This window comes from Ostrea edulis, chromosome 10 (genome assembly GCF_947568905.1).
Source record: "Ostrea edulis chromosome 10, xbOstEdul1.1, whole genome shotgun sequence".
Classification (NCBI taxonomy): domain Eukaryota; kingdom Metazoa; phylum Mollusca; class Bivalvia; order Ostreida; family Ostreidae; genus Ostrea; species Ostrea edulis.
In genome coordinates, this window is record NC_079173.1 from 36,104,809 (window position 1) to 36,123,136 (window position 18,328).

At 34.8% G+C, this 18,328-nt stretch overlaps 2 protein-coding genes across 4 annotated transcripts in view; one reads left to right on the forward strand and one right to left on the reverse strand.

Annotated features, from left to right (window-relative positions):
- The window catches only part of LOC125665931 (sperm-associated antigen 1-like), a 25,410-nt gene extending 21,485 nt beyond the window's left edge, over window positions 1–3,925 (reverse strand). The window contains exons 1-3 of one of the 2 annotated variants that reach the window (XM_048898952.2): window positions 3,826–3,925; window positions 2,729–2,889; window positions 2,103–2,177 (exon numbers count right to left, since the gene is read on the reverse strand). In XM_048898952.2, the coding sequence (XP_048754909.2) occupies window positions 2,103–2,177; window positions 2,729–2,868 (215 nt within the window). In that variant the 5' untranslated portion in view covers window positions 2,869–2,889; window positions 3,826–3,925. Of the gene's footprint in view, window positions 1–2,102; window positions 2,178–2,728; window positions 2,890–3,758 lie in introns of both variants that reach the window. The other variant, XM_056151188.1, reaches the window with a different exon arrangement.
- Window positions 3,926–4,045: 120 nt separating this feature from the next.
- The window catches only part of LOC125665937 (cullin-2-like), a 49,160-nt gene continuing 34,877 nt past the window's right edge, over window positions 4,046–18,328 (forward strand). The window contains exons 1-8 of one of the 2 annotated variants that reach the window (XM_048898964.2): window positions 4,046–4,171; window positions 4,809–4,933; window positions 6,423–6,526; window positions 9,357–9,454; window positions 11,788–11,893; window positions 13,604–13,894; window positions 14,523–14,685; window positions 16,981–17,105. In XM_048898964.2, coding sequence (XP_048754921.1) covers window positions 4,816–4,933; window positions 6,423–6,526; window positions 9,357–9,454; window positions 11,788–11,893; window positions 13,604–13,894; window positions 14,523–14,685; window positions 16,981–17,105 — 1,005 coding nt within the window. In that variant the 5' untranslated portion in view covers window positions 4,046–4,171; window positions 4,809–4,815. Of the gene's footprint in view, window positions 4,172–4,808; window positions 4,970–6,422; window positions 6,527–9,356; window positions 9,455–11,787; window positions 11,894–13,603; window positions 13,895–14,522; window positions 14,686–16,980; window positions 17,106–18,328 lie in introns of those variants that run through there. The other variant, XM_048898965.2, reaches the window with a different exon arrangement.

The following is an 18,328-nucleotide window of genomic DNA, read 5'->3' on the forward strand; positions in this document are numbered from 1 at the left end:
ACACAACACACTAACACAGGAAGTAGTGGTAATCTACACAGACAACACACTAACACAGGAAGTAGTGGTAATCTACACAGACAACACACTAACACAGGAAGTAGTGGTAATCTACACAGACAACATACTAACACAGGAAGTAGTGGTAATCTACACACACAACACACTAACACAGGAAGTAGTGGTAATCTACACACACAACATACTAACACAGGGAGTAGTGGTAATCTACATACACAACACACTAACACAGGAAGTAGTGGTAATCTACACAGACAACACGCTAACACAGGAAGTAGTGGTAATCTACACAGACAACACACTAACACAGGAAGTAGTGGTAATCTACACACACAACACACTAACACAGGAAGTAGTGGTAATCTACACAGACAACACACTAACACAGGAAGTAGTGGTAATCTGTATACACAACACACTAACACAGGAAGTAGTGGTAATCTGCATACACAACACACTAACACAGGAAGTAGTGGTCTCAGTAAGAGAACAGAAAGCTTAAGCAAGTCTATCTTGTAATTCTGAATCAGTTTTGCAGATTCAATATGGAGTAAGAAATTCAAAAACTTCATCCACTGATTATTGATCATTTTAACGTATTGAAATACTTTAAGACTTTGGGCATTTGCCGATTCCTCTCATCACACACTCAGGCAATACTGTGGTTACTTTGACTGGATTCATGAGAGGGTTTCCGACATAGAGGCCAATGGCTGGTGTTCAACGAAATTCTGTTTTCCTTGGATCCCAGAAATTCGATGATTTCTGCTAATCTTTCCTTTCAGAAATCTAATGTTACCCTGGTCATCAGTGATAAAGACTAACAAATGTATTAAGTTTGTCTCATCAGTAAGTTATCCCACCACCCTTAACAACAGTAGCAATAAGTCGTGGAAATGCAAGGCTGAATTCATGAACTGAATCCATGTACTGAAGCACCTAGCTGCAATAATGTAGCCCTCTCTGATTTTTTTTTTTTTTTTTAGGGAGAAGGCTACAAGTCCTTAGGATCTCCGTAATGGTGCAAATGCGGGAGTGATTCACTCCCGCAACATTTGCGCTCATTCTAAACATTTCCTGACTTTCTTTACGTAAATAAAATGATATTCTATGTTTCTTAGTTAATATATAAATTTACTACCTGCAACTTAAGATTTGTGAGGCTCTATGCTACCGTTTTCAACAATTTCGGTAAATTCCAATTTCTCGATTCATATTTGTGCGCCATGTTTGATGTACTGAAGTATAAACTTCCGATTGTCAAGTCATTTGCATATGCCATATAATGTAGTATTTACATCAATGGACAAGTATGGAGGAGAAAGCTATTTCGTTGGTATTGAAAAGGTTTGAATCTAATATCAAGTTAAAAACCGAACAGCAGAGTGTAAATTCTTTCTGCAACAATATGATTTTCCTTTCTTTGTCGAAGTGGCTCGAGTAACTACATTTTCGTGCTGATTGTCAATGTTTAGGTTTTTCATTTGATCCACCTACGAGATCTCGCGATAACAAGCATGGTGGAGCAGACGAAGAATTTTGCATGCTGTACATTGTATTTAATGAAAAACACCTTCATTAGACATGCTCGAGCACAAAGTTGGTACTCCTTTTGGTGTAAACAACATTTGGGACTAATACACAGAGTTTATTATCCGTTATTCATAAAATTATTTTGCACCATTACGGAGATCGTATGGAATTGTAGCCCTATCCCCAAAACGTCAGAATTTAAAAAAAATTGGATAGGGCTACATTATTGCAGCTATGAAGCACCCAATCCCCCACCCCCAGGAATTTGGGCTTGTGTTGAAACTTTTTTTTTTGCTTGTCATAAATTAATTAAAATATATTTGATTAGCTGACCAATTTTCATAATTAACATGTGGTGAAGAGACCATGTTAATTGTTGTCAAATACACATGAGGGAACAACTTCACGGTCATGCTTGAATGGTTTTGATCCTTATCCGTTTCTTTTTCTTTAGTAACTAACAAGCAGCATTTTTTCAACTTCGTCCAGGTAAATTTTAGGGCAGGGCTTAAAATCTCGGCTTTTTTAAAAGTAGGCTGTAAACTGACCTGACAGGATTTAGTTTTTCTATTTTTTCTTCACACTGCTTTTCCATCGCTGGATATTTGCCTTCTTCTCCTGATCTACAAAATAAAGGACATTTCAGTAAAAGGAAGGTAGCATAAATACAACTTTATTTTAGTCTAAATATATCAATGTGATGCAAGCAAAGTCAAACTGTGATTTCTAACAAACACACAAAGAGTTAATTAAAAATAGGTAGTGCATTTTCTCATAAAATATTCATTTTTCGTTTGATTATAAGTAGGCGACTACACTAATACACTAAGTTATGTAACTTGATAACAAGAGGCCCAAGGGCAACATTGCTCACCTGAGTCACCTTGGCCCATATCTGAAGACTTTCCATATATATTTGCATGTAAAACCTTAGTCCCTATTGTGGCCCCAAACTACCCCTGGAGGTCATGAATTTTACAAACTTGAATTTGCACTACGTCAGAAAGCTTTCATGTAAATGTCAACTTCTTTGGCCCAATGATTCCTGAAAAGGTTTTTGAAGATTCTCCCTATATATTTCTATGTAAAACTTTGATCCCCTACTGTGGCCCCAAACTACCCCCGGAGGCCATGATTTGAGCCTTTGGCTCAGGTGAGCTAAAAAAAGCATTACCTTAAAATTTTGAGGATCTTCTCCAGATATTTGACATCATTACACTCCTCGATGTACTTGTAATCAAGATGAGCCAATGGGATGTCATACTTCCTAGTAGTTCCCATGCTTAGTACAGAACTGGCCTCTTGTGCAGACATATTGGATATCCTTTATATGTGCTTTGTAAGTACAAAAGATCAAATTAAAATGTCAATCCCTGAATATGATCTCACTATATATCAAGGTTTTCTATTGTAACTTTCTACGAATCTGTCCATAGTTTTATTAAATGTTTAATGATTGATTAAGTATGTAGCAGTCAGACGGGTTTGATCGCTGGTGGCCAGATAGCTCAGTCGGTAGAGCACCTGACTAGAGATTCAGGGGGCCCCGGTTCAAATCCGGTCCAGTTAACCAGTTTCATTTTCTCCCTTCCTGTTACATTTAGTGCCGTAGATCAGCCCATGGAACTGACAGGTAAAAATGCCTGTCAGAGGTTTCGATGTTTTCAAGTGTGTGAAGACATTTAAGGAGGGAGGAATGAAAATTCAGAGGGCCCCGTGTTCGAATCCCAGTCTAGGTCGCTGCATTTTCTCCCTTCCTGTTACAGGTACATGTGATGAACTGTAGATCAATGATCATTTGAAACTGATTACCGAAGTGTTTGCAGCTTTCTCGTAATACTAGTAGTAGATTAGGTGAAGGTGTCAACTGCATTTCAATGCATGTTATAAAAAAATGGATTTTTGGAGGACAAAAATAGATAGATCTACCCTTCCATGAATTTAAAATGCCAAAATTCATCCCACTTTCGTTTTCTTTTTCCGATTTAAAAGAATATCTTGGGGGAAAATATCATCAAAGAAAACATTACATTTGTGTTATAATATTACAAGATAAAAAAGTGGAAATAAATTTAAAGCACTACTTTTCCAACGTTTGGTCATTACTTCACACGCGTTGAAACGTTAAATCAAATTAAAAAACAAAACCGAAAATAGAATATTTTAACAAAAAGAGTAATACATAATTACTAATAAGTTCTTACACTTTACTTAAAAAACACAGAGCTATATCCCAAAAGAATGACAGAGACGACATGTAGATCTACTCACTCTAAACCCCACGATATTACTCTAATATTTCGGCGTTTGCGATTGGAATCTGTAACCAAGTTCATGCAAGTTGTTAAATAATTTTACCGAAACGAAAAGATAACCTTGTCTTTTTGAAAAAAAAATAATAATATGATGATTGCTTTTTAGCTAACAATGTGCTATTGATATCAAATGAATTTTTGAATGTTGAATCTACGAACAGTTCTGCAGTTACTGGTAATATATAACTATGTTTGCATTCGCTATATATTCGTTTCGTTACAAAATATTCCATCCATGAGTGATCAATATGGCGACCTCCTCTGGAAGGGAACGAAGTTCGTGACGAAATCGCATTTTAAAAGTAAGGATAGGGGTATTGTTTGAGGAATTATGAATTTTTTAAAATCTGTAAATGTATATTTCATTGACTAGAATAATTTAAAGATTTTTATGGATTTAAGTTGTAATAACGATATTTTCTCCTAAAGATGTCCGGATCCCTTTAGTCTGATCATGACGCAGAGTATTTTGTTAATAAACCACTATCAAACTTGTAATATATCCTAATCATATCGTCAGTTGCTGCTCATAAGATAACCAACTCTCTTCGCCCATGTTAAAATAAAAGGCAGGAAAACCGTGGATGCTTTGGGGAGGTAACTCTGGTTTTACTGTAAAACCTTATAAAACGGGTTTATTTAAATATTGAGGCAGCATTTAAACAGAAAATAACCCACTGGCATAACCTCCGAATTGTGCTTGAAAAGGTTATCTAAAAAATGGACGATTTCCACAATGGGTGGAACTATAAGCGAATTTCCCCAGAATTAACTGTTTAATTTAAACCATGTGACAGCACAGAGTGGTTGTCAATCAGTTTATATATATTGTATGGATATATATATATATATTAATTTGACCATGTGACAGCATAGAATGGTTGCTGTCATATTGTATAGATGTGTATATGAACCCATGTTTTAACTTGTATTTTACAGGTAAGAAATGTCCCTGAAACCGAGGAAAGTTGATTTTGACGCCACCTGGACAACTCTACTGGAAACAGTCAAGGGAGTTGTTACTTGTGCAAAAGTTGGTCGTGCCACTTGGAATGACAGATTTTCATATCCTTTCTTTTGTCAAGTGCATGGTTTATTTTGTATGTAAAGTAATTAAAATGTGCATGAATATTATAATCAAACCTTTGGGATATAGAAAAGCATTAAATTTTTAGCTTCTCAAATGTTCTACACACGCGGTACATGGTATATGTGAAGTATCTAAGGAGTGTAGGGAGGTTAACCGAGGCTCTTACATGCCCTCCTCATTAGTACTGACCCCCTCCATTGTGCTCTGTCCTGAGCTGCTCTCTTCAGACTGATATCACTACAGATTCCCTTTATTATGTGACCTTACTTATGATTCATATTGGTAGAAATTATTTTTTTTAATAAACAACTCTTTGACAGTAACATCAGATACATATAAATGATATTATTGAAGAAGACATTAGCCTTTTAAGTTATGACTCTATGTGATACCTATCAAGATGTGAAATTAATTTTTTAGAATAATTTTGCAAGTATTGTTCATGTCATAAATACCTGAATTAAAAGTTTGGTAAAATCAATAAGTTATACTTTAGATAAATACCAAGTCTTTTCATAGAAAATGATTTTCTTTGGCATTCATAGCAGACCACAGATTTTCACAGAGTGTTTCTAGCTATGTTGCATATGTTTCTATGTCAAAATTCTGACTATTATTTTGGCATAGTATACTCAAAATGCAACATCATTACATGTACATGAATACTTTAATATTACTAAATTCCGTAATGGACTGGGCTATGTATATTTGACTCAAAATTGTTTCTAGGTGAAATGAACAAACAAACAGGAATACTGATTAGTTAATATTAAAATCAGTTATAAGATAATCCACAGGTTTTCATAATTTTTATTTATGTTGATTTGATCTTTGTAGTAATAGTAACTGATATTTCTCTTTCATCCATACATGTACACATATATAGCTATCTAGTTGAATGCTGAAAGTATTCTATGCCAACTTTACCGATGCTGAGAAAACTGACTGTTATTAAGTGTAAGATGTATGTAGATGAGGTGCTGAGGAAACTGACAATGTTATTAAGTGTAAGATGTGTGTAGATGAAGCGCTGAGGAAACTGCCAATGTTTATAAGTGTAAGATGTGTGTAGATGAGGCCTTGACTTCTCTGTACAGTGTAAGATGTGTGTAGATGAGGCCTTGACTTCTCTGTACAGTGTAAGATGTGTGTAGATGAGGCCTTGACTTCTCTGTACAGTGTAAGATGTGTGTAGATTAGGCCTTGACTTCTCTGTACAGTGTAAGATGTGTGTAGATGAGGCCTTGACTTCTCTGTACAGTGTAAGATGTGTGTAGATGAGGCCTTGACTTCTCTGTACAGTGTAAGATGTGTGTAGATTAGGCCTTGACTTCTCTGTACAGTGTAAGATGTGTGTAGATGAGGCCTTGACTTCTCTGTACAGTGTAAGATGTGTGTAGATGAGGCCTTGACTTCTCTGTATAGTGTAAGCTGTGTGTAGATGAGGCCTTGACTTCTCTGTACAGATGTGTATGCCCTGTGTGTAGCCTGCCCTGATCCGCTGAGTGACAGACTTTATACAGAAACCAAGAAATTCTTAGAAAGCCATGTCTCAGATTTGTTCAAGGTAGGTTAACACATTATGATAATAATGATGAAATTTATGTAGCATCATACACAAAACAAATTGCTCTAAGGCAATTGACGAGGGTTAGAAGAGGAATGTAACAATAATACAATAAAAACATGATTAATGACATAAGATCGTATATCTGTAAAATTATCAAAATAAAACACTATAATTAAAGTTCCAATTTTAAGTTAACAACCCCAATTTTACTTTGGTGGTGATCAATGCTAGGCCGCCTGTCAATCAAACTTTTAACAATATATCTCAGGTGGAGTGACATTTGCAGAGACTGTGGTCTGGAGCTACCCCATAGAGGTGTTTTGATAACAAGAACAGTGATACAGGCATTCTTTAGATCTTGAGGAAGCCCAGTATACCTGAGTGTTGATAGCATTGACCTGTCCACAACTGCTATTTTTCAAATTTTTGTTTTTAAAAAAGACCCCTGAACAATGCAATTTTGATATAATTGTATTTTCCCCCACTATATACATGTATTATAAATTACACAATCAGATAGCAAACAATAATTTGCACATTAATTTCTTAATCTTGTAACTTATTGAAATAATACATATTATCAATTTATGATAACTCTATATTTATAAAAGAAATTGTTCATTGAGCCAATGACTGAGAGTAAAAGAGAGAGAAAGAGGGGGGGGGGGTGTAGACTGTGTCAGCTACCTTTAGGAATACAACCATTATACAATCACTATGACCACAGAAACTCTGCAAATGGTCCTGTGACAAGTCCTGTTTATATCAAAAGTATACACAACACCCTGATCTCTTAGCCAGGTAAATAACAATGACAACACCCTGATCTCTTGGCAAGGTAAATAACAATGACCATAGTTGAACTTCACCCACATCCAGTGATCCATGAAGAAACCATATGGTATTTTTGTTGGGTCTTTAAGATTTTTTTGTTTTTGTGTTTGGGGGTATGTAGAGCACTATGCAAAATATTAGAAATCAAGGAAATGAAACATTAAGAAGATTTAGTGACCAGGGTGCCTGTTATTGTTATGAAAACATCACCAACCCACCCCCTCAAATGTTTATTCAACAGTTAAATGAAGATTGATGAAACAATATTTATAGGTAGTTCTTGTTAAACTAAGGAATTTGAACAGAAACTTTTACATCATCCCCAATTCAACAGTCATTTGTACATTATTTATTTAATATTATGACTTATAAGAAAATTATAAACTGATATTGCATGTTATGAATTACAGTATTTACCATAATGGTCACTTAAACATTTAAAATAAATAACACAGACTATAATGACCAAATAATTTTCAATCAACCAGTATTGACTGGTTTTAACCAGTATTGACCAACGGCCCGGTCAATACTCATATTGACCATTTTTTTTTGCCAATCCTGTCAGGGATACATTATACAGTAAAACACAGTTACAGTAAACACATGTATAATGAATTCATGCTTACAGCAAAGTGATTTTCATTCCCTGTAGTTTTAAAACATATCATGAATTTATTGGATATTATGCAGTATGTTAAATAATAAATCAAACTTGTTCATCCCCAGCACTTTCTTATCAGCATGCTCTACTATATTGAATTCTGAATCTGTGCAGATGTGTAATAAGGATATCAAAGGAAAAGTACTCCATTATTCCTTATGAGCCAATACAAATTTTATTTCGTATGAAACTTAAACAAATTGACTTTATTGTGATGTTTTATCCACAGACATATCTATCTCGACTCAATTTCAACCAAACTTGGTAAATAGCATCCTTGGGTAAAGGGCTTTCATGTTTGTTCAAATGACGGCCATGCCCCTTCAAAGGGGAGATAATTACAATATGCAAAAATAGGGGGGGGGGGTCATTTAAAAATCTTCTTCTAAAGAACCACTGAGCCAGAAGAGCTTAAATTTACATGAAAGCTTTCTGACATAGTGCAGATTCAAGTTTGTTCAAATCATGGCCCCCGGGGGTAGGATGGGGCCACAATAGAGTTTCACATGCAATCAAATGGGGGAAATTTTTGAAAATATTCTTCTCAAGAACCACTGGGCTAGGAAAGTAGAAATTTTCATGAAAGCTTTCTGGCATATAGCAGATTCAAGTTTGTTGAGGGGGTAGGATGGGGCCACAATAGGGAATAAAAGTTTTACAAACAAATATATAGGGAAAAATCATCAAAAAATTTCTTCTGAATAATCACTGAACCAGAAAAGTTTACATTTACATGAAAGGTTCCTGACTTAGTGCATATTCAAGTTTGTTAAAACCACAGGTGAGCAATGTGACCCATGGGCCTCTTGTTTAAAAGTATAAATTTACGCAAATAAAAATGCTTTGCAGTTTCTTTATTCATATTTCAAATGAAATAAAGTTTTTAAATCAAAAGGTTTCGACAGGATCTGGGAAAACGAAATTTTGAAGTTTATCACCCTCACGTTATATCCAGTAAGTGTAAAACTTAAAACTGGTCAATTGTAGTGCCAATTTCCAGATCGACTTGCAAAAACTCAAAACTCGCAAAATGTTATTGGACTTCGAGTCTTCAAGAGTCACTTGTACAGTATCCATACCTGTGGTTTTATGTTCCAAAAATAAAAAAATGTTATTAGAAAGGCTTCAAAAACTGTTTAAACACATAGAAATTTAATAATGATACTAAAAAGAACACAAATTTCTTGCCTCTAGGATCCCCATGTATATATATACAGAAATGCCCACTGCAGCGGCAGCATAAGACTGGCTATGAATAGCCACCATCTAAAAAAATGTTATGAGAATGTATTTCCCGTGCGGAATTGTAAAGTTCTGTGAATTTTACAGAAAGTACATGAAAATGGTGAAGAGAATTGTTTAGCAACTTACCACAGACATTGGGAGGAGTACAGCAAAGGATCAGGCTACCTAAACCAACTTTACGGGTAAGTTCAGCTGGTCTCAATTATATGTGTGTTGTTAGGGGAAACCTGAATTATCTATGTCAGTTGTTAGGGGAAACCTGAATTATCTATGTCAGTTGTTTGGGTAAGTCTGAATTATCTATGTCAGTTGTTTGTTTAAGTCTGAATTATCTATGTCAGTTGTTTGGGTAAGTCTGAATTATCTATGTCAGTTGTTTGGGTAAGTCTGAATTAGGCCAAGTAAAATTAATTAGTAGATTATCATTCCCTCGAAAATCGCCCCGCCACGATTTTTTTTATTTTTCAAAATTACGATTTCCGGATATTTTTATGTCCGGTCCGGTATCGTAAACGTACTTTTTTTCACTTTGCCTTTTAGAAACCCAAATACACATGTAATTATGATTTATAAAGCCTTTTCTCAATGAGAGAAGGCATTTTCGAGGTCAAGAATACCATGGTGAAAAATAAAAAATAAAATCCTCCCACCCGCCCCATTTTTTTGTGAAGTTTGAATGATAATCTACTAATTAATTTTACTTGGCCTTATCTATGTCAGTTGTTTGGGTAAGTCTGAATTATCTATGTCAGTTGTTTTGGTAAGCCTGAATTATCTATGTCTGTGGGTTTTTATGGCGTCGAGCTTTGCTCGAACGGCATCTAGTCAGCGTGTACGACTGAAGCAGCTGAAAAGTTTACGTGACCGAAGGTGTCAGACTATCGATGCTTCCGCGGAAAAATCCCGCGCTTTTTGTAATGGCGTATGAATATCTGTACTGTTTAATGATTTACGACATTTTAAAGTTGTTAATGAGAAACAAATGAAAATTATCACATTGATTTACTTTAACATATAAAAACTTTCACAAAAAATAAAAACAAATCAAATAAAAATTCCAATTTCAATGCGAACTACATTTGCAAAGTCACGTGATGTCTGAAACGATAGCGTGTCTAGACGAAAGATAGCGTGGGTTTTGTTTGTAAACATTGCGTGCTGTTGGCGAAATTTAAACTGAGAAATAGTGTATCGCGGATTATTTATGGTCATTATATTTTAGGGTAGGTAATGTTTATTTGACTGTAGCATTCTCAGTAGGGTATTAACGCATCTGTAGGTTTGCAAATCATTGGTCAACTCGGTATATAAACACTGGCACGTGTTAATGTTATTGTAAACAAACCAAGTGCGGAAGCATTCATTATTATAAGGCTTTCAAGTAAAGGTTTTTGTGGAGGTAAAAAGTTACTGAATTAACAAAAAATTTGTTTAATCTGACTAGATTTTCATCTCTTGAGATGCTAGCAGTGATATATACATGTACTACAAATGGTCCATAGTTGTTTACATTGTTGTACATATTTCTTATTAAAATTTTGGTTTACATGTATTTTTACTTATTTCTTGTTTTTATTATGTTATCAACAAGTACATGCAATGCTGCCCTTTACAACTATTAAAAGGAGAGTTCTCACAACAGTTGACTTTTTCACTAAATATCTTAATGCACAAATTTTCAGTTCTTTGTGAATTACATCTGTGCCAAGGATTGTAGAGTACTCCCTTGGCTAGCAAAGATGTGTGAATAATTGAGAGCAATGGTTGATCACAAAAATCTTCAATATTTAATAACATTAGATATTGTAAATAATCCTTTGAAAAATATTCTGAAGAAATGAATGGAATTGTAAAAAAAATATATCTGTAATTGAATTTTTTTGTGAAAAGAGCTACTGTACAGATGTATTAGAAGCATTATTCCTGTATGAAAGATAAATATTCTTGGTATTGCTTGAATTCAAAGCTGTATGTGTGTTTTTAATACATGTACAGCTAATCTTCGTTATCGGGAATATGTAAATAGAGTTGCCAGTCCAAACCACTTCTTTTGTGTGTGTGTGTTATCCTTGTTATCGCAAATCCTTGGATATCTCAAATTTAATTTCAGTCCTGTTGAATTTGCAATAACAAGGTGTGACTGTAGTCAATGGCATCAAAATATTCACAGGTAGAAGACTCTCCATTGAGATTTATATAAAGCTATATCTACTCTGTGTACATACAATAAGGGATGAAGCATTGATAAACTGGACAGTACATAGTTTCATTATAATCTTTGCTTTCTTAGCACGACGCCATTGTGGCCCTTCAGGCCTTTGATTTTTGTTTTGTTTGTTTTTGCATCTCTAAAGTTATTGTTGTGTATTTATTTTCCTATTTTCTTGTTTCAGTTGTAGATTTTTTTTATTGAAGCCTATTATTGTGCTTAGTTTAGAACCTGTTTCTGGATTCATTTGAAAAATCTGAATAAGACAGTTTAATTGCAAAATAAAAAAACCCATTCCAATCCTAGGTACCTGAATACAACGTACATAAAGAAACAGAAATACACAGACGCTGATCTGAGTTACGGTGGAATCAGCACCGACACGGCCGACCAGTTACTGGAGATAGGGGAGGTAAGCAGGAACAAGACCTTTGTAACGGGAAGTGAAGCAACATACTGCTCCATACTGCTTCAACGGTTGCTTTTGATTTGATCTTGTATGACGTCTGGATCGGAACTTGGCCATATGACCAATAGTGTTGGAGGTTTGATCTCCAAAGAATTTCAAACTCCCCTGTAAACAATGTTTATAGTGTTATATTTGACCGTGGTAGTTGAAGATATTCTATAATATATTTTTTTTTTTTAATTATTCAGACAACTGTGTTTGAAGATCTGAAGGCATATTGTTTTTGTCCTTATTCTGTACTGCCTTCCTAATTCTGAATTAAGGAAGTTAAGAGAATTTACATTGAGCAAAACGGAAATATATATGAGAGCCTTGATATTTTCTTTCATCAAACTCTTCTCTCTCAATTATTTTTGTGAAAAGGAAGTTAAAGTTACTTAAATTTGAATGGATCAGGATTGAATTCATTGTCTTCTCAGCTGTTTATAATTACAATGGATTATCATTACAATAGATTATCATTACAATAGATTATCATTACAATAGATTATCATTGCAATAGATTATCATTACAATGAATTATAATTACAATGGATTATCATTACAATGAATTATAATTACAATGGATTATCATTACAATAGATTATCATTACAATGGATTATCATTACAATAGATTATCATTACAATAGATTATCATTGCAATAGATTATCATTACAATAGATTATCATTACAATAGATTATCATTACAATGAATTATAATTACAATGGATTATCATTACAATAGATTATCATTACAATAGATTATCATTACAATGAATTATAATTACAATAGATTATCATTACAATAGATCATTATTACAATGAATTATAATTACAATGGATTATCATTACAATGGATTATCATTACAGTAGATTATCATTACAATAGATTATCATTACAATAGATTATCATTACAATGAATTATAATTACAATAGATTATCATTACAATGGATTATCATTACAATAGATTATCATTACAATGAATTATAATTACAATGGATTATCATTACACTAGATTATCATTACAATAGATTATCATTACAATAGATTATCATTACAATGAATTATAATTATTATAGATTATCATTACAATAGATCATTATTACAATAGATCATTATTACAATGAATTATAATTACAATGGATTATCATTACAATGGATTATCATTAGAATGAATTATCATTACAATGGATTATCATTACAATGGATTATCATTACAACTGATCACTCTCTATTACTAGATTGATTGATTGAATGTAAATTATTTAATGTCCCACTCAAGAATCTTTCACTCATATCGAGACATCACCATTGCCGGTTAAGGGCTGCAACATTTTTGCCAATGCCAGCGCTTATGGCCTTTGAGCAGGGAGGATTCTTTATCGTGCCACACCTGCTGTGCCTTTGGATTTTGCAGCCACATTTGAAGGACAGTCCCATTTATTCGCCTCTTATAACAAGCAAGGGGGTACTGAGATCCTATTCTAACCCATATCCCCAATGGATCACTCTCGGGGACACATTTTTGTCGGTGCATACTTTCATATATGAAAAACAAATTACAAGTTTTATTTCTTCAGTTTGAATTTATTTTGGTTGTCGATTTGATGCATGCACATTAACATATCATATATAAATTATGTGTGTGTTTGATTTCATGTGTATTGCAGCTGGCGTTAGATACATGGAAAAGATTGATGATTGAGCCCCTTAAGGATACCCTCCTTAAGTTGATCCTGAACGAGGTGATGAGGGACCGAACAGGCGAGATGGTCAATCAGACCGTAGTACACGGGGTCATCAACTCCTTTGTCAATGTTCAGGAATACAAGAGGAAACATCCCTTGATGATGTACGAAGAAATGCTGGAAAATCCGTATAAACTGGAGACTGGCGCCCATTATAGACAGGAGGCGGCCAAGCTGAAGGATGAATACACCTGCTCCGAGTACATGGAAAAAGTAGGTGATATCTCGCTGCAATTACAATGTAGTTCTGATATCTCACTGAGATTACGATGTATTTATATATTTTTTTTTTTTTAGTGAACTTCATATATAACCTTGGCCTTATCTTTGGATTGACAATGTATAGACTTTGTGTTTGACTATTGCATGTCACTGATGAGATCCATGTGAAATCAGTTTATACAGAGATGCCAATCATCAAATGGAAATTTCTACCCTTGCTGACATTTTGTTTTTTATCAAATTGAAAACATTTTCTCTTGCTGAAAACTGAATACAAATTTTATTCATTATCAATCTGAAGTACAGTACAACCTAGTTACAACAAACACATCTATAATGAATTCATGCTTACAGTGAAGTGATTTTTATTTCCTGTAGTTTTATAGCCTATTATGAATGTATCGGATGTACCGAATTACATTTATTACGAATCAAATTTGTTTGGCCCCAGCACTTCACCAAAGACGTGCTTTACTGTACATGTGATGGTCATTATGACATGGCTGAACATTTCATGACCAACATGTTGAAGTGGCCACATATCATAACAGAAATGTTTGGGCCTGGAAAAATCGGAAGTGTTGAATTGTGTTTCACTTTTCACCTTGTCATTACACAGGTGATTACCCGTCTGGACAACGAAGACTTTCGAAGCAGGAAGTTCCTACACCCGAGTTCTTACAACAAAATTACACACGAGTGTCAACAGAGGATGGTGGCCGACCATCTCCAGTTCCTCCACGGAGAATGTAAAGACATGGTCAAACAGGAACGTCGGAAAGGTAGGATGGACCGGACGACGTCTCTATTGTACGTGGGGGCGGTAGATTACCGCATACAGTCTCGACTTGTCAGAGGTTACCCTTCAGGGGACAGCTATGAAAGGCTCACATATGTTAGGCAGTTGCTTAGTACTGTCTCTGGTTGTGACAGATTTTTATACCCCCCGCAACAAGTTGTGGGGGGGGGTATACTGGAATCGGGTTGTCCGTCTGTCTGTCTGTCCGTCCGTCCGTCCGTCCGTCTGTAGACGCAATGGTTTCCGGACTCTAAAGCATTATCCTTTCCACCTACCGTCACCATATCATACATATGGACTACCCATGGGATGAAGATGTTCCCTATCGATTTTGGGGTCAAAAGGTCAAAGGTCATGCACACTGGACATCGAAGTAGCAATATGGTTTCCGGGCTCTAAAGCGTTATCCTTTCCACCTACAGTCACCATATCATACATATGGACTACCCATGGGATGAAGATGTTCCCTATTGATTTTGGGGTCAAAAGGTCAAAGGTCAAGCACACTGGACATCGAAGTAGCAATATGGTTTCCGGGCTCTAAAGCGTTATCCTTTCCACCTACAGTCACCATATCATACATATGGACTACCCATGGGATGAAGATGTTCCCTATCGATTTTGGGGTCAAAAGGTCAAAGGTCACGCGCACTGGACATCGAAGTAGCAATATGGTTCGGTTTGTCATGCCATTTGTTTTTTACACTCAGAAAAGAGGTAGTTTATACCTATTACCAACACCCTTTGGGAGATTGGGGTAAGCGGGGGGTATTCTTAGTGAGCATTGCTCACAGTACCTCTTGTTTTAAAATGTCAAATCTATTTTATTAGCTCACCTGAGCTGAAAGCTCAAGTGAGCTTTTCTGATCACCCAAATTCTGGCGTCCGTCCGTCTGTCCGTCCGTCTGTAAACTTTTCACATTTTCAACTTCTTCTCAACAACCACTGGGCCAATTTCAACCAAAGTTGGCACAAAACATCCTTAGGTAAAGGGAATTCTAAATTGTTGAAATAAAGGGCCAGGCCACCTTCCAAGGGGAGATAATCAAGAAAAGGTAAAAATAGGGTAGGGTCATTAAAAAATCTTCTTCTCAAGAACCACTGAGCCAGAAAAGCTGAGATTTATATGAAATCTTCCTTATATAATGCAGATTCTAAATTGTTAAAATCATGGCCCCCGGGGGTCGGATGGGGCCACAATAGGGGATCAAAGTTTTACATACAAATATATAGGGAAAATCTTTAAAAATCTTCTTCTCAAGATCCACTGAGCCAGAAAAGCTGAGATTTATATGAAAGCTTCCTTATATAATGCAGATTCTAAATTGTTAAAATCCTGGCCCCCGGGGGTCGGATGGGGCCACAATAGGGGATTAAAGTTTTACATACAAATATATAGGAAAAATCTTCTTCCCAGAACCACTAAGCCAGAAAAGCTGAGATTTATATGAAAGCTTTCTGATATAGTGCAGATTCAGGTTTGTTAAAATCATGCCCCCCTGGGGTAGGATGGGGCCACAATAGGAAAACCATTGGGCCAAAGAAGTTCACATTTACATGAAAGCTTTCTGACATAGTGTAGATTCAAGTTTGCAAAAACCATGGCCTCCAGGGGAAGGTTTGGGGCCATAATAGGGACTATGGTTTTACATGCAAATAGATATGGAAAATCTTCTGATATGGACCAAGGTGACTCTGGTGAGTGATGTGGCCCATGGGCCTCTTGTACTGGCTATTTAGTGTTTGGAATGACCCCAGTTGTGCAGTTTTGACATCATATATCTATATTCATTTCCTACAGCATTAGATGTCTGGAATATGTAATACTTTTAAGGGGCATGGACACGATTTGAGCTGAAAATTTTCAAATTTTATATTTCTATTTTTAATGATTACAATGCTTATGAATTAAATTTCGATGTCATTTTGAGAAATTCTTTGTTACTGCAAAAGGAGATTTTCTGATTGTTCTCTGAATTTTACACGTTGTGATTTACACCAGTGTATTCTGCAGAATAACTGCTGGTTGTGTTTGGGAACCTTTTAACTAGCATTGATTTAAATGAGTGTAAAATGAGAGAGACATATAAGTATAAGTGGAATCTTAAAACGTAAACTTGCACATATTGAGATTCGGCATGCATAAGATATGAGTTAGAATTTTATTTTGATTTGAGGTTTTGGCCTTATTTTTCTGACTTTGCCATGTTCTTCTGTACTTGAGTTTTCCATCTGCTTTTAGTTACCAATATCCTAACGAAGCTTTAATATGATACAGATCTCTCCAACATGTACAAACTCCTGAAGCCGATACACGGAGGCCTGGGAGTTCTCATACAAGAGGTGGAGGGGCATATCAAACAAACTGGTCTGGAGGCGGTCAAAAATCTCAAAGGAGAAAATGTAAGTATTTGTCTATTGACGCAGGGACTAGAAGACAACAGTAGTTTTAATTGTGTACCAGATGGTGTCATTGATTATTATTGTACAGTAAAACTCGGGGTGTTGTGCAATCCAAATTATTGTAGTGAAACTGCACACACATACACACATATTTTGACATCAAATGTTGAATTCTGTTGTAAAAAATGCCATGCTCTGTTGTTTAATCCAAAGATATACTTATATACCAATAAGATGTCTGTAATAGATATACTTATATACCAATAAGATGTCTGTAATAGATATACTTATATACCAGTAAGATGTCTGTAATAGATAAAGATGTATGTAATAGATATACTTATATACCAGTAAGATGTATGTAATAGATATACTTATATACCAGTAAGATGATCATAATAGATATACTTATATACCAGTAAGATGACCGTAATAGATATACTTATATACCAGTAAGATGACCGTAATAGATATACTTATATACCAGTAAGATGTATGTAATAGATATACTTATATACCAGTAAGATGTATGTAATAGATATACTTATATACCAGTAAGATGTCTGTAATACATGTAGATATGCTTATATATACCAGTAAGATGACCATAATAGATATACTTATATACCAGTAAGATGTACATGTATGTAATAGATAAAGATGTATGTAATAGATATACTTATATACCAGTAAGATGTCTGTAATAGATATACTTATATACCAGTAAGATGTATGTAATAGATATACTTATATACCAGTAAGATGTCTGTAATAGATATACTTATATACCAGTAAGATGTCTGTAATAGATATACTTATATACCAGTAAGATGTATGTAATAGATATACTTATATACCAGTAAGATGTATGTAATAGATATACTTATATACCAGTAAGATGTATGTAATAGATATACTTATATACTAGTAAGATGTATGTAATAGATATACTTATATACCAGTAAGATGACTGTAATAGATATATTTATATACCAGTAAGATGTCTGTAATAGATATACTTATATACCAGTAAGATGACTGTAATAGATATACTTATATACCAGTAAGATGTCTGTAATAGATATACTTATATACCAGTAAGATGACCGTAATAGATTTACTTATATACCTGGGCCCGGTTTTTCGAAAGCTGATTAACTTTAACACAGTGTTAACTCGGTGTTAACTTCTGTGTTAAAGTTAACCATGTGATTAACTGTTTT